The sequence below is a fragment of the Ornithorhynchus anatinus genome, chromosome 5, assembly GCF_004115215.2.
Source record: "Ornithorhynchus anatinus isolate Pmale09 chromosome 5, mOrnAna1.pri.v4, whole genome shotgun sequence".
In the NCBI taxonomy this organism is placed as follows: Eukaryota; Metazoa; Chordata; class Mammalia; order Monotremata; family Ornithorhynchidae; genus Ornithorhynchus; species Ornithorhynchus anatinus.
The window spans coordinates 94693220-94709858 of NC_041732.1; the positions used below are offsets into that span (position 1 = coordinate 94693220).

General features: G+C 48.9%; 1 protein-coding gene across 1 annotated transcript in view; it reads right to left on the reverse strand.

The window, feature by feature from the left end:
* Window positions 1-11120, reverse strand: part of RAB31 (RAB31, member RAS oncogene family) — a 165174-nt gene extending 154054 nt beyond the window's left edge. Inside the window, exon 1 of the mRNA XM_029065627.2 lies at window positions 10993-11120. Coding sequence (XP_028921460.1) covers window positions 10993-11031 — 39 coding nt within the window. The 5' untranslated portion in view covers window positions 11032-11120. The remainder of the gene's footprint in view (window positions 1-10992) is intronic.
* Between the last annotated feature and the right edge of the window lie 5519 nt (window positions 11121-16639).

Below are 16639 nucleotides of genomic sequence, written 5' to 3' on the forward strand. Positions count from 1 at the left end.
TCTTTTCCCAAATGGGGCTCACAGTCTCCATCCTCATTTTACAGATGAGGGAACTGAGGCACAGAGAAGTCAAGCGACTTGCCCAAGGTCACGCAACAGACAAGTGACCTCTTCTCTGTCATAACCCTGTTTTCACAATGAGTTTTGGCTAGAACAGTGTTCGGGAATTAGGGAACGTTCATCATCAATGCAAGTTTGTTTGGCTAAGGCATACCATGTGGTATTGGAAGAGGTAGCCTGGCCTACTGGATAGAGCAAAGTCCTGGGAGTCAGAAGGACCTGGGTTCTAATCCTGACCACCACCTGCCTGATATGAGAGCTTGGGTAAGTCACTTCATTTCTCTGGTCCTGAGTTTCCTCATCTGTAAAATGGGTATTGAATACTTGTTCTCCCTCCTATTTAGACTGTGAGCCCTCGGTGGAGCAGGGACTGTGTCAACCTGATTATCTTGCATCTACTCCAGCATTTAGAATATTGTTGGCACATTGTAAGTGCTTAACAAAGATCACAATTTTTATTATTATTAGTTATCAAATGCACCCAGAGTCAGAATGAGGGGGGTATTCTAGTACGTGTTTTCTTTGACCTGGGACCCAGCAAGACTGCAAACTCACAGGCATGTATTTGATCTCATGGGAGAGATTAGTATTTGAAATTCTGTCCATTCTTAGTTATATTCATAAGGTTTTTGTTTTGAAACTGTTAAGGCAATCATTCTTATTCAATTCAATCGAACTTATTGAATGCTTTCTGTGGACGTACATTTTTATAATAATAATAATAATGTTGGTATTTGTTTAGCACTTACTATGTGCAGAGCACTGTTCTAAGTGCTGGGGTAGATACAGGGTCATCAGGTTGTCCCACATGAGGCTCACAGTCTTAGTCCCATTTTACAGATGAGGGAACTGAGGCACAGAGAAGTTAAGTGACTTGCCCACAGTCACACAGCTGACAAGTGGCAGATCCGGAATTCGAACCCATGACCTCTGACTCCCAAGCCCGGGCTCTTTCCACCGAGCCATATCACACCCCAAGGATCAGGTGCAACGTAAGGACATACACATGAAAGGTTCTTTGCAGGAATCTGTAAAACCTATATAGTTTCTAAACATTTTTAACATTATTATTGTTGTTGTTAAGCGCTTACTAGGTATCAAGCACTGTTCTAAGCATGGCGGTAGATACAACAAAATCAGGTTGGACACTGTCCCTGTCCCACGTAGGGCTCACAGTAGGAGAGAGAACAGGCAATGAATCCCCAGTTTATAGATGAGGAAACTGAGACCCAGAGAAGTGAAGTGATTGTCCAAGGTCACACAGCCGACAAGTGGCAGAGCCAGATTTAGAATCCAGGTCATCTGACTGCCAGACCCGTGCTCCTTCCACTAGGCCACTGTGCATAAAGGGATAAAACCGCTGATTTGTCCACCCTTCTAGGAACCCAGTCTGAATTATCTTTGGATAGCAGTGAAAAATAGGATCTTATAAGTGGTGTTTCACTTCTCAGAACTTATCTGTTCCATTAACTGAGGGATTCCTGCATTTAGTTTAGAAAAGTCACTGTACAAAATTATTCAACCCAAATCATTTGATGGAAATGATTTTTTTAATAATTAGACTCTGCCTCATACCCTCTTCCTTCCAAAAAAAAAACCCCAAAACAAAAGAACAACCGCAACAACAAAAAAGCAGTTTCAGTTCATTAGAAGGATCAACTCCAGCACTGACTGTCGGAGGGCCTTGACAGCACTGTACTTCAAGGGTGGCACAGACTCTCTCAGGATGCACATCTAGAGCAGAGGCAGAACATTCCTCTATAATCCACCTGGTGGTGCCCAGAGATTGCATCACTTCTGGCATGCATTTAATCACCTGCTCAAGCATCCTGAAATGCCTCCGGTCAGGGAGCCGAGGTGTCCGGGATCTAGCATTAATTCAGCACTATGTAGCTTTATGGAATTTAAGTTGAATTAATGAATCAATCTGGCATTTATTGAGCACTCTCTGTACATTCCACACTTGGGAGAATACACTACAACAGAGTTGTAGAGTTGGAGAAGCAGCGTGGCCTAATGGGAAACACATAGAAGCAACGTGGCTCAGTGGAAAGAACCCGGGCTTGGGAGTCAGAGGGCGTGGGTTCTCATCCCGGCTCCGCCACTTGCCGGCTCTGGGACTATGGGTAAGTCGCTTCACTGTGCCTCAGTTACCTCATCTGTAAAATGGGGATTAAGATTGTGAGCCCCATATGGGACAATCTGATTACCTTGTTTCCCCCCCGCCCAGAATTTAGAACAGTGCTTTGCACATAGTAAGCGCTTAACAAATGCCGTCATTATTATTATGGGTCTGGATGTCAGAGGACTTAGGTTCTAATCTCAGCTTTGCCAAATGCTGTGAGACCTTGGGCAATTCACTTAACTTCCCTGCGCCTCAGTTCTCCTGTTCTCCCTCTTTCTTAGACTATGAGCCCCATGCGGGACGGGGAATGTGTCCAACCTAATTAATGGTATTTACCCCAGCACTTAGAAGAGTGTTTGACGTCTAGTAAGCACTTGATAAACGTTATAAAAAATAGAGTTGTAGACGGGCCCTGACCACAAAGAATGTTCATTTTAGAGGAGGCAGACATTAAAGATCGTGAACTGACAGGAGGGGACAAAGGGCAAAAGTAGAGAGACCAGTGAGGAGTTTTTTATTACTAAAATAAATTACATCTAGAAGGAAGTAATAGAGTACAAAGGTATGTACCCGAGGGCTGGGAGTGAGAGTACCCAAGTGGAGTGGAAGTGCTGGAATGGCAGTAGCCGGGGATATGAAATAGGGTGATTAAAGATTAAGCGGGGAAGGCCTCCTGGAGAAGATGTGACATAAGAAGCGTTTTGAAAATAGGAAGAGCAGTAATCTATCGGCTGTGAAAGAGGAGAGAGTTGCAGGTGACTGGGAGGGCATGAGTTAAATATTTGTGGTGGAAGGGAGGAGAATGAGGTACAGTGAACAGGTTAGTTTGAGAGGAACGAGGCAGGTGAGCTGGAATGAAGTGGGAGAAGAGAGTGGTTAACTAGTTGGGATTAAGCTGATTGAGCACCTTTAACCCAGGGATCAGGAGTTTCTGTTTGTTGTGGAGAGGAACTGGTAACTACTGGAGGCTTTGGAGGAGTGGAGCATATGAACGATGTTTTAGAAAAATGATCTGGGTAACTGAGTGAAGTATGCCTGGAGAGACTGGTAGCAGGCAGATCTGAAAGGAGGAAGATGCAGGAGTTAGGTTGAGATATAATAAGTGCCTGGGCCAATGTGGTGGCATTTTGGATGAAGAGAAAGGGGCAGATCCTGGAAGTGCAGTAGAGGAAGAAATGACAGGATTTGGTGACAGATTGAATATGGGGGTTGAAAGAGAGGGAAGAATCAAACCAAACACCACAGTTGCAGGCTTGAGAGGCAGAGAGAGGATTTGGGGGTACTGAGGAGTTCAATATGGGACATGTGAAGCTTGAGGTGCCAGTGGATCATCCATGAAAAGTTGTGCTGGAGGCTGGAGGAAATGCAAGAATGCAAAGAAGGGAGAGTTGGTAAAAGCAGAATTGGGAGCATATGCATAGAGGTACTACTGTCGAAGCTGGTGGAACAGATGAACTCATTTAGATTAAGAAGAGAAGGGGACCCAGGTCAGAGCTTTGATTGACACCCACAGTAATGGAGTGGGAGGTAAAGGAAGAACCAGCGAATGAGGTTGGAAGAGAGGATAGTGTCGGAAAAAAACAAGGTTATTTAGGAATAATAACCTCGCTTTTTAGTTTTTCCAGGAGAAAGGAGTGGTCATTGGGAGCCTAAAGTAGCAGTGATGTCAAGGAAGATTAGGAGAGAGTAAAGTCTGTTATATTTGGCAAGGAGATAATTGGTGACTTTGGAGAAACAGGTCTCAGTGGGGTGAAGAGAATAGAAAATGGTCAAGAAGGGAGTCCCAGGAGATGAAGGGGAGGTGGTGGGTTTGTACCACCTGTTCAAGCAGTTGGACTGTGTCCAACCTGGTTGTCTTGTATTTATGAATCTCAGGGCTTAGGTTGTAGAGAGGAAGAGCTGGACCACCAGAGGGGTGGGGATGGGTTGGATGGCAGGGTGTGATGGTGGATATTGGAGGTTGGGAGAGGTGGCAAGAGAGAACAGGCCTCGGTGCACCAACGGTGAGATGGGGAAGTTCTGCTAGAAGAACTTGAAAACTTCAGCTTCCAGGTCTTGGTCCCAAGTGGCCTCAGCTTCCAGTCTCCAGTCCTGGAAAAATGTGGCTTCTCCAAGTTTTAAAGGATACGAGGTTCAGCCTAGGTGTTCTGGGTGCTGGTTGGGGGAGGGCCACAATGCGATGCTTCTGGGCCCGGTGGGCCAGGTCTGGGTCTACGATTCAGTCCGGGTATTCTGAGGGCCATTTGGAAATCATAGCAGGGTGACTGGCACCTCCCACCTCTCTCCATGCCTAACGAAAATACGCAGTGGGTTGAAGTTTCTATATAATCCCACACAATTTTATGGGTGACCCCTGGCTACCAACAGTGCCTTGTTCCTGAAATACCAATAAAAATCAAGAAAATGGATGTGGGAGGCGTGCGCAGGGTTCCTGCCCAATTTACACTCACTCTTTCCGGGGCTCGCGCCTCTGTTCTTTCCCAGTCACCATATCATAGGTGTTGGTGGAGAGATCCCGAAAGGGACTTAGGAAGCTATAGGACGTTAGACAATTTTCTGCTCTTCCGTAGTTTTCAGTCTAAGAGGGTGACGATTTGAAGAATCCAGTTTATCAGAGTCTCCTAGGCTCCACGGAGTGCCCCAGGCCTCTGGTAGAAATGCAGAGCAACAATATTTTCAAGGAGAAGCTCCAAGAGTTCCCAAAACTCTAAGAATTGTTCACGGTCTTCAAAAGATGCCAAGATGGACTGGCGTCTTGATCCTCAGCTTATGCCCTAATGCCAACGTCTTTGGAGTGAGATTTCAGAAAAATACATAAATGCATTTTGGGAACAAAATTTAATTGCCTGCTCCAAAGTCCATGTAGAGGCCCAAAATCCATCTGCTGCCTCTTCCCATTTTCCTGATTTCTAGCTGCAAAGAGAAATGGCCAAGGCACAAGGCTGCCAGGATGCTGATGGAGCAGAACTCTCTGTTATTGTGATATTCATCAGAATTTAAACAGATGTCACACCAGGATACTTGGGTCCTGCTAAGCAGGGATCTATGTCACAGAGGGAAAGGAATCCCCAGGCAAAAACAAAGCCTGAGGTTTCCAGAAGAACCCTTGGAAACTGAGGGGCGATGTCTTCTGCAACCGAAGTACGGCAAAGACTTGACTCGATTCGGCCAGAGAGTGAATTATTAGATCCACATGGGAAGATATTTTCCTGTTCTTAACTTCACTCTTACTGTTCTTTCAATCTGTCTCCCCCCACTTAGTTTATGTGGAAGAAGGACTGCATTTGATCTAACAATCGTGTATTTACCCTGCACGTAGAACTGTGCCCTGTACACAGTAAATGCTCAGTAAATCCCAGGTCTCCCCCGGCCTGCTAGGCGACCTTGGGTAAGTCACTTAACTTCTCTGTGTCTTGGTTTCCTCATCTGCAAAATGGGGATTCAATACCTGTTGTCCCTCCTACTTAGACTGTGAACCCCATAGGGTACCTGATCACCTTGTATCGACCCCCAGTTCTTAGTACACTTAGGGCACTGTACTAAGCACTAGGGTAGACACAGGCTAATCAGGTTGGAAACGGTCCATGTCCCACATGAGGCTTTCAGTCTGAATTTTCATTTTCAATCAGTCGTATTTATTGTGCGCTTACGATGTGCAGAGCCGTGTACTAAGCACTTGGGAGAGTACAATATAACAGGCACATCCCCTGCCCACAGCAAGGCTAGATGAAGAAACTGAGGCACAGAGAAGTTAAGTGACTGGCCCAAGATCACACAGCAGATGAGTTGTGGAGAGAGGGTAAGATTAGAACCCAGGTCCTCTGACTCCCAGGCCCTTGCTCTATCCACTAGGCCATGGTGCTTATTATGAGGGACAGGGATTGTGTATGATCGGATTGTATAACAATATTAATAATAATAATAATTGTGGTATTTGTTAAACACTTACTACGCTCCAGACACTGTACTAAGTGCTGGGGTAGAGCCAAGGATATCAGATTTCATTCATTCATTCATTCAATAGTATTTATTGGACAGTCAATTTATAGATTGGACAGACAATTTATAGATTGGACAGTCGCTGTCCCACAGAGGGCTCACAGTCTTCATCCCCACTTACAGATGAGGTAACTGAGGCACAGAGGAGTTAAGTGACCTATCCAAGGTCACACAGCACACAAGTGGCAGAGCAGGGATTAGAACCCGGATCCTCTTGTCTCCCAGGACCATGCTCTATCTACTAGACCATGCTGTTTCTCTTCCCTGAGAGTTAAGTGCAGGGACTGGCACATAGTACTGAACAACTACCATAATGCTCATAAATACCATCACTAGGAGCTAAAAGAAGGAGCATGTATGTCTTACACAGTTCTTTCACCCCTTAGAGGATCTGCTTATCACAGTCAGCACCACCCCTCTCTGCAGGGATCCCAAAGATTCTGCATAATCTTAGCTGGCGTGTCACTCCCGAGCTACTCTGGAGAAAAGAATCCAATCACCACAGAAAGGAGAGAAACCCAGGAATGCAGAAGGAATCCCCTACTCCCAAACCAATGTAGCCCATAGCAAGTTCACCTTTATTGGGAAGGGGATGCTCAAGTTGCAATAATAATGTTGGTATTTGTTAAGCGCTTACTATGTGCAGAGCACTGTTCTAAGCGCCGGGGTAGGTACAGGGTCATCAGGTTGTCTCCCACGTGAGGCTCGCAGTCAATCCCCATTTTACAGATGAGGTACCTGAGGCACAGAGAAGTTAAGTGACTTAAGCTGCAAGTTCCCCTGCAGTGATTCGGCCCTTACCAAAAGTCACAGAACCTTAATAGTCTCCGTGGGCCCATCCGGTGCCAGATGATGATGATGATGACGGCATTTGTTAAGCACTTACTATGTGCCAAGCACTCTTCTAAGCGCTGGGGTAGATACAAGGTAATCAGGTTGTCCCACATGGGGCTCACAATCTTAATCCCCATTTTACAGACGAGGGAACTGAGGCACAGAGAAGTGAAGCGATTTGCCCAAGGTCACACAGCAGACAAGTGGCAGAGCCAGGATTAGAACCCGTGACCTCTGACTCCCAAGTCTGGGTTCTTTCCACTAAGCCACACTGTTTCTCTTCTTGCAAGAAATACTCTCGCAACCCTGCTACACAGACTCTCAGGAAAACAAGAGTGGTGCAAATGCGAAAATGGCACAGAATCCCAAGATGCTGATATCTTTGGGAATGATGCCGCCATTTTTTTTTAAGAATCTCATTCAAGCAACCATATTCATCAGCACCTTGCGGAAGGAGGAACAGGAGGAAGAATGAACATCGTACACCTTCACTCTCCCAGGACTGGTTTGGACTGCGCTTGGGGAAGTTAGCTAAATTTCTAAGCCACTTGTTGCCAAGACAACCTGAAGGTTAAATACTGGATAAGACCCCTGAGAGTCCACGTGGAAGCAGTTTTTCGAGCGTACATAGCTAAAAAGGGGAGGAAAAACAGGAAGAGAGGGAGAAAAAGGTTGACTCCGCCTCTCCATGTGTACGAGAAAATGCATTACTGGGAAAGCTTCCACCTTTGGGGTTTGAACAGCTGCTGCCTGAATGTTGGGACTTTTTAAGTTCCTTTTTTTTCCAAAGAAGTTGTTTTTCAGGTTACAGCCCAGCAATGTGTTTCATAAGGCATATATCGGTTCAGACTACTAGACGCTTAGCAATCTACATCTGCGGGGCAGGATAGACAGAACCTTACCTTTTTAAGGGTGCCTGCCCAGCAACCTCTTCTCACTTCCGCTGGGTTCTCCGCACTAACCCAGTTACTCTCCTGAGAGTCCCACTGTACTGACATCACCAGGGAAGACAATGCACAAAGATTTGCTGAACTTGTGCCATTTGTTTATTTTTGACAAAGCTAACAGATGACAACAAAGGGATCAAATTCTGTGCTCCCGGTTAACCAACTAAACCTTCATTACTTGTGATGGCTCCCTGGGTTTCCAAGAGAAGTTCCCTGAGAGCAGAAACCATGTCTAATTGCTCTACCATGGATTTTAGTACGTGTTCGGCACAAAATAGAAACGGCATGGCTTAGTGGAAAGAGCACGGGCTTGGGCGTCACAGGTCATGGGTTCTAATCCCAGCTCTGCCACTTGTCTGCCGTGTGACCATGGGCAAGCCATTCAACGTCTCTGTGCCTAAGTTACCTCATCTATAAAATGGGGATTAAGACTGCGAGCCCCCATGTGGGACAACCTGATTACCTTGTATCTAACCCAGTGCTTAGAATAGTGCTTGGCTCACAGTAAGCTCTTAACAAATACCGTAATAATAATATTACTGTTATTATTATTAATAGGTGTTCGATAAATATTATTGACATTGTTTACAAAGTTCTGCTTGGTACTGACCCTGTTTAGGGTGGACCATTAGTGGGGATGCGAGGTCAACCAAGCTTTCTGTGGGGTTATTCCAAGAAAAGATGGAAGAAATTCAGGGTTCCAGACCGACAGACATTGGGGTGGACCTCAGGGGCTTTGGAATGGATTTCCCTGACATGAATCGCGCCCCCACCAGCCACCCAAAGCCAAGAAGCGGCAGAGTCAAACGGTCAAAGCCAGATGAACTTTTTCTTTTTTTTCCCCCTACGGCATTTGTTAAGCACTTACCGTGTGCCAGGCACTGAACTGAGCACTGAGGTAAGATACTGGAAAATTAGGACGGACACAGTCCCTGTCCCACACGGGGTAAAACAGTCTTAAACCCCATTTTACAGATGAAGTAACTGAGGACAGAGAAGTGAATCGCCCGAGGTCACACAGCAGACAAGTGGCGGGGCCTGGATTAGAACCCAGGTCCTCTGACTCCCAGGCCTATGCTCTTTCCACAAGGCCATGCTGCTTTACCACTGCACCGACTCCCCTCCTAATGAGGCAATTTTAGGGGCTGCCTCACTGTGCCTTCAGCAGCATTCCATCCCTGATGCAATGCCAGGCGCATTGTAATGTTCATTAAGCCTACATTATTCAGCGCTGCTGCTGTGTGTCCCCTGCTCTCCTTAATGAGGGCCTCTGCGCCCTAGAATAGTCGGAGAATTACAGCTTCGCTCCACTTGAGAATGCTTCCAAATGGGACAGTTGCCACTTCCCGAGTCGTCGCTTCTATTCTTACCAGTACTTTCGATGCCTTTCTCAACCTGACTGAACCCTCGGAGGAGTTGAGAGGATTCCTAGAAGGTATTTCCAGATGGCATTAGACGGCCTGGCTAAGGCTGGGACGAGATAGAGAAGAGGAAGAGAGACGCGTTCAGCACACGACCCGGATGGCTCAACGAAATCCGGACTCAATAGCGGAGAGGATCTCAGATCGGACTGCACACCACACTCAGCGCCGAGACCCCTGCCCCGGCCCCCCACTCCACCTCCCCCCTTTCTTCACCAATTCGGTTCAACTCTCACCCCCTTACCCAAACGCTTGGGAAGAAGCTCTTCGCTCGTTTCCTTTTATTCACTTAGTGGAAATTCTGTCCCTGGGCACAGAGTTAACACCTCTAAGAAGCAAAGGAGGCCAAGGAACGTTCCCCGGCCGCTCTGTCTGGCAGGAGGCTACCGTCAGAGAGGCCGGGTTACCTGGGTTCAGGGGCATGAGACTGTATGGGGTGCAGAAAGCATGCTCTTTTGGTTTGTTCTTGGTTTGTTTCTGTCAAGTCTGTGATGGACGGAGGCGGGGAGAGGGCAAGCCCCTAGACTCTGGCGAGACTGGGGGCCTGGCACCTGGACCCCCAGGATATCTCACAGACCAGTCTGGCCGGGCGAGCTGGGGCTGACCCAGGAAAGGACGCACTTGGGGGGAGAGTGGGGAGGTGGAGGGGGTTTGAAGGGATCGCACACCCTGAGCTCCAAGAAAACCCCAACAAAAAGTAAAGAAATAGAAATCCCTCCCGGGAGGGGAGGGGCGGGGAAGGGAAAGGCGACGGCGGCGGGGGTGTGCCCGGGAATTTTCGGCCAGAGGACGGGCATCCCGCTCCGGGCATCGACCCCCGGGGTCCGGGGTCGGGCGGCTCGGGCCCGGGCAGGGGGTCTGGAGGCAGGGAAGGGGGAAAAGGGACAGAGGGCGCGGCGGCAGGGGGCGAGGGTGGGGCCATAAGGATGGAGACGGGGGAGAGGGCAGGGAGTATGCGGGCAAGGGGTGGGACAGGCGGGCAGTGGGGAGAGGCAGGAATAGAAAATACGGAGAAGGGGGCAGAGAGTGGGAAGGGGGCAGGGAGAGGGAAGGGGCAGGTGGAGAAAGCCCGGAGAAGAGGGCAGGGAGGGGGAAGGGGCAGGGAGAAAGGGGGAAGTGGGAAGAGGCAGGGAAAAGCGGGGAGGGAGAAGAGGGGAAGTGGAAAGGGGCAGAGAGAAGGGGGGGAGTGGGAAGAGGCAAGGAAAAGGGGGGAGGGAGAAGTGGGGAGGTAGAAGAGGGGAAGTGGGAAGGGGAGAGGGAGAAGGGGGAAAGGGAAGGGGCAGGAAAAAGTGGGGAGGGAGAAGGGGGCAGGGGGCAGGAAGAGACAGGGAGAGAAGGCCAGAAGAAGGGAGCATGGGAAGGGGCAGGGAGAGAAAGCCGGGAGAGGGAGAAGGGAGAGGCAGGGATCGGGAGTGGGTTGGCCGCTCAGGGTCAGGCCCGGGCCCAGCGGGCGCCCTCGCGGCCGCGAAGGCCAGGAGGGTCCGGGAGGTCCGGGGGTCTCCGGGCCGGCCCAGGCCCCTCCTACCCCGGGCCAGCGGGAGCCGGGGACACCCGGCGGAATCCCTGGTGCCCGGCCCGGCCCGGCCCGGCCCGGCCCGGGACTCACCCCGAGAAGACAGACTTTCAGCTCTCGTATCGCCATCATCTGCTCGGGGCCGGGGGGCGGGGGGTCCGGGCTTCTCCTCCTCCTTCTCCTCCTCGAGCGGGGGTCCGGGGGTCCGGGGAGCCCCGGCCGCCGCCTCCGGGCTGTCGGCCGGTCCTTCCTCGGCCCGGGCCCGGGCCCGGCCCCGCCTCCGCCCCCAGTGCCGGCCCCCTCCCGCCCACTCCGGCCCCACCCCGCCCCTCATCATCTCGCACAACAATCATCATCATCCTCATCGTCCTTTTGGGGCGCTCACTCTGTGCCCAGCGCTCTTCTAAGAACCCGAAAAGCCGTTACGAGGTCACCAGAGAAGAGAATGATCATCATGTTGGTATCTGTTGAGAAGCAGCGGGGCTCGGTGGAAAGAGCCCGGGCTTTGGAGTCAGAGGTCATGGGTTCCAATCCCGGTTCGGCCACTTGTCAGCTGTGTGACCGTGGGCTAGTCACTTCACTTCTCTGAGCCTCAGTTCCCTCATCTGTAAAATGGGGATTAAGACTGTGAGCCTCACGTGGGGCAACCTGATCACCTTGTATGCTCCCCGGCGCTTAGAACAGTGCTCGGCACATAGTAAGCGCTTAACAAATGCCAACATTATTATTATTATGATTAAGCGCTTACTATGTGCCGAGCACTGTTCTAAGCACTGGGGTGGATACTGGGTCATCAGGTCGTCCAAGATCATTAGAGAAGCTGCGTGGCTCAATGGAAAGAGCCCGGGCTTGGGAGGCAGAGGTCATGGGTGCGAATCCCGGCTCTGCCACTTGTCAGCTGGGTGACTGTGGGCAAGTCACTTCTCTGGGCCTCAGTTACCTCATCTGTCAAATGGGGATGAAGACTGTGAGCCTCACGACAGACAACCTAATTCTCCTATATCTCCCCCAGAGCTTAGAACAGTGCTCTGCACACAGTAAGCGCTTAGCGAATACCAACATTATGATTATTATCCGGTTGCCCCACGTGGGGCTCGCAGACGGAGCAGGGGCCTGGGAGTCGGAAGGTCGTGGGTTCTGATCCCGACCCCGCCACGTGTCTGCTGTGGATCTCTACCGTTCAATTCATTGTCAGTCGTATTTCTTGAGCGCTTACTATGTGCGGAGCACTGTACTGAGCGCTTGGAATGGACAATTCGGCAACAGATAAGAGACAATCCCTGCCCAGTGACGGGCTCACAGTCTAACCGGGGGGAGACAGCAAAGCTAAACAGAACAAGTAGTCTGGCGTAGATGGCCTCAAGGTAAATAGAATCATAGAGATATACACACCATTAACAAAATAAATAGGGTAATAAATAACATACACAAATATGCGCAGTGCTGGGGGGAGGGGGAATGGCGAGGGGAGGAGGGGCAGAGGGAAAGGGGGACTCAGTCTGGGAAGGCCTCCTGGAGGAGGTGAGCTCTCAGTAGGGCTTTGAAGAGGGGAAGAGAGTTAGTTTGGCGGAGGTGACAAATACGACGGCAAAATGTCAGTGCCATGTCATCAAAATGTCATTGATAGCCAGTTGACCTACTAAAATGGGGGGCGGGGGGGTGCAAAACTTTCTTGGAATGAATTTAGGAGTGAGAAGGAGCCAGTTTTCTTCTATCAGGGAAGCGGTCGGCCATGTAGCACACTACTCTTGAGAAGCAGCGTGGCTCAGTGGAAAGAGCCCGGGCTTGGGAGTCAGAGGACATGGGTTTGAAACCCGGCTCTGCCACTTGTCAGCTGGGTGACTGTGGGCAAGTCACTTCGCTTCTCTGTGCCTCCGTTACCTCATCTGGAAAATGGGGGTTAAGACTGTGAGCCCCACGTGGGACAACCTGATGACCCCGTATCTACCCCAGCGCTTAGAACAGTGCTCTGCACATAGTAAGCGCTTAACAAGGGCCAACATTATTATTCACTTCTCTGGGCCTCAGTGACCTCATCTGTAAAATGGGGATGAAGACTGTGAGCCCTACTTGGGACAGCCTGATTACCTTGTAGCTACTCCAGCGCTTAGAATAGTGCTTGGCACATAGTAAGCGTTTAACAAATACCAACAGTATTATTATTATTATCTGTTGCCAAACGTACTTTCCAAGCACTTAGTACAGTGTTCTGCACCCATTAAGCGCTCAATAAATATGATTGAACAAATGAATGTGTGACCTTGGGCAAGCCATTTCACTTCTCTGAGCCTCAGTTCCATCATCTGTAAAATGGGAATTGAGTGTGAGCCTCGTGTAAGATGGGGATTGGGTCCAACCTGATTACATTCTATCTACCCCAGCACTTGGCACTTGAGGCACTTAACAAACACCATAATTATTATTATTATTCATCCCCATTTGACAGATGAGACAACCGAGGCACAGAGAAGTGAAATGGCTCACCCCGGTCACCCAGCAGACAAGTGGCGGAGGAGGAATTAGAACCCACGACCTCTGATTCCCAAGACCATGCTCTTACTACTAAGTCACGCTGCATCTCTAATACTGCTACTAATAAAAATAATTATAGTATTTGTTAAGCACTTACTGTGTACCAAGCACTATCCTAAGCACCGGGGTAGATACAAGATAATCAGGTTTTCCCTGTAACTGAGGCACAGAGAAGTAAAACGGCTCACCCCAGGTCACCCGGCAGAAAAGTGGCAGAGGCGGGATTAAAACCCAGCTCCTCTGATTCCCAAGCCTGTGCTCTTGCCCCTGAGTCACACTGCTTGCTTTATACTAAGCAAGCACTGTTCTGAGCACTTGGGAAAGTACAACACAACAATTAACACACACATTCCCTGCCTCCAGTGATACTCCGGTCCCAAACTTCAGCCGGCTTGGGGTGTGGGAAGCTGACTGTATCTCTTGATGATTTCATTTTACATTTAAATTCGATGTTCTCCCCAAATTTACCAACACCCGGGGACCACGGATTTCAGTCCGCCACTCCCCTCTCCCAACCTCTCTCAAAGGTTACAGAGTTGAGGCCCGGTAAACCTCAGCATGAGTGACTCCCAGCTTCCCGTAGCCCCTTCCACACCAACCCTTGTGCCTGGTTCCTGACTGTAGCTTGAAACGGCAGAGAGGAGGCAGCCTGCAGAATTAGGAAGGGCTTAATCTCACCCGAACTGGACAGTCCGGCTAGTGAGTTTCATTTTTATTAGATCCACAGCTGACCCTGAGCCTGGAACGGCCTCAGCTGTTGAGCAGCTGCATCACTGCAATCCCCAGCTGCCTATGTCCAGAAGCTGGAGAACTCACTGTCTAATTTGGAGCTGGAAGGGAGGTGGGGCATGTAGTCTGGCTGCATAGCAGCACCTGATTTGGAAATGGGTAAAATAACCCTCCCTCTCCCCTGGATCTGATGAATCCCTGCCCCACTAGTTGGCCATATGCCTGCTCTATTTCTTTCATTTCGCAGTCATATATTCTGCTTGTACCTTGGGGATTTGGCTATCAACAGGGGTTATTCTGTTTTGCTGAAGACCAGATACGAGGATAGCACTAAAAAGCAGTGAGAGGGTTTGAACTTAGATGGGAGGAAGAGTTCCCTGATGTAAATAAGACTTCTTAGAAGTGGGCTGTGAATTCTCGCTGATAGCCTTTTAAACTATCCCTGTGGCTTAAGATGCCCTCAGGATCTGTGGAGAGGAATGTAGGCCCAAACTCACACCAAATTTGGTAGTCTACATGGTAAACTAGCTACAACCCATCTCACAGTCCTGCTCAGGAAAATGGATCTTCATTTTTTTTATGGTATTTATTAAGCACTTACTATGTGCCAGGCAAGGGAAGATACAGGCTAATCAAGTTGGACTCGGTTCCTGTCCCACATAGGGCTCATAATCTTAATCTCCATTTTATAGAAGAGGTAACTGAGGCACAGAGAAGTGAGGTGACTGACCCCAGCTCATACAGGAGACAAGTGGCGGAGCAGGGATTAGAACCCAAGTCCTTCTGACTCCCAGGCCTGTGCTCTATCCATTAGACCATGCTGCTCTTCATTCTGAGGGCTGTGCATTTGAGACATTAAATGGGAAAACTGCATTCCTCATCAACAAAGATATTTATTGAGATCTTACTGTGGACAAAACACTGTACTAAGCACTTGGGGGTTGGGGTTTGCATCAGTCAGTGATTCAATCACATTTATTGAGCACTTACTGTGTTCGGAGCACTCTACTAAGTGCTTGAGAGAGTACAATGTAACAATAAACAGACACATGTCCTGCCCACAATGAGCTTGGACTCTAGAGGGGGAGACAGACATTTATATAAATAAATAAATTACAGATATGCATATATGTGCTGTGGGACTGGGAGGGATGTTGAATAAAGGGAGTAAATCAGGATGATACAGAAGGGAGTGGGAAAAGAGGAAAAGAGGGCTTAGACAGGGAAGGCCTATTGGAGGAGATGGACCTTCAATAAGGCTTTGAAGGGCGGGGGAGTAACTGTCCGTCGGATATGAGAAGGATGGCCCACCACAGTAACTGGGACAGATAGGCCTTTAGTGCTTTTTGAGCATGATAATGATATTCCTGCAAATAATAATATGTTGGTATTTGTTAAGCGCTTACTATGTGCCGAGCACTATTCTAAGCGCTGGGGTAGATACAGGATAATCAAGTTGTCCCACAGATGAGGTAACTGAGGCACCGAGAAGTTGTGACTTGCCCAAAGTCACGCAGCTGACAGGTGGAGGAGCCGGGGTTAGAACCCCTGACCTCTGACTCCTAAACCCGTGCTCTTTTCACTGAGCTACGCTGCTTGCTGCTACTGCTGCTGCTTATCGATTTTCAACAGGCTACACTTCAGTAGGGAGGCAAATTCCAATGTTCCAGGGGAAAGGAGAGTTGGAAAGGGCAGGGTCAACATTGATGAGAATTTAGGGATTTCCTGTTTTCTCCTCTTCATCACCAACAACCGGATTTCTTCAACTCTTATTCTGTGCATCGCAACTTTCTCGATGCTGAGTGGGGTTTCAAGTGACCTATAAACAAGCCATCTGCCCGCGGAGGAGCTTTGATCCCCAGAGCCTATCTGCAATCATAATGCATTTGCAACAGGCTTCAGTTTCACACGTATACCACCTGTTTACTCACATCAAGGTCGGACACTTCTACTCATGTCTTCATGTTAACCATAAGTCAAAACTGAAACCTACCAGCAAAGCATCAGTGGAACAGCTAATGACTGGTTGAAATGTGATGCTTTAATACTTTGAAATTTCAGTGAAGAGAGAAGATCAAATTATTAGGGTCCCCTTCTACCTTACCTCACTGATCTCCTAAAACAGTCAGTGGTATTTTTGGAGTGCTTACTGTGTGCAGAGGACTGTACTAAGCCCTTGGGAGAATACTAAGCACTTGGTAGTCACATTCCCAGCCCACAGTCTAGAGAGACAGAGAGAGACGTTAAAATAAATTACGGTTATGTACGTGAGTGCTGTGGGGCCGAAGGTGGGGTGAAAACAGGGCACAAATCCAAGTGCAAGGATGACACAGAAGGGAGAGGAAGTTTACTCAAGGGAGGACTCTTTGAGGGGACATGATTTTAATAAGGCTTTGAAGGTGGGAAGAGTGATCATCTGTTGTATATAAAGGGGGAGGGAGTTCTAGGCCAGAGGCAGGACGTGGGTGAGGGGTTGGTG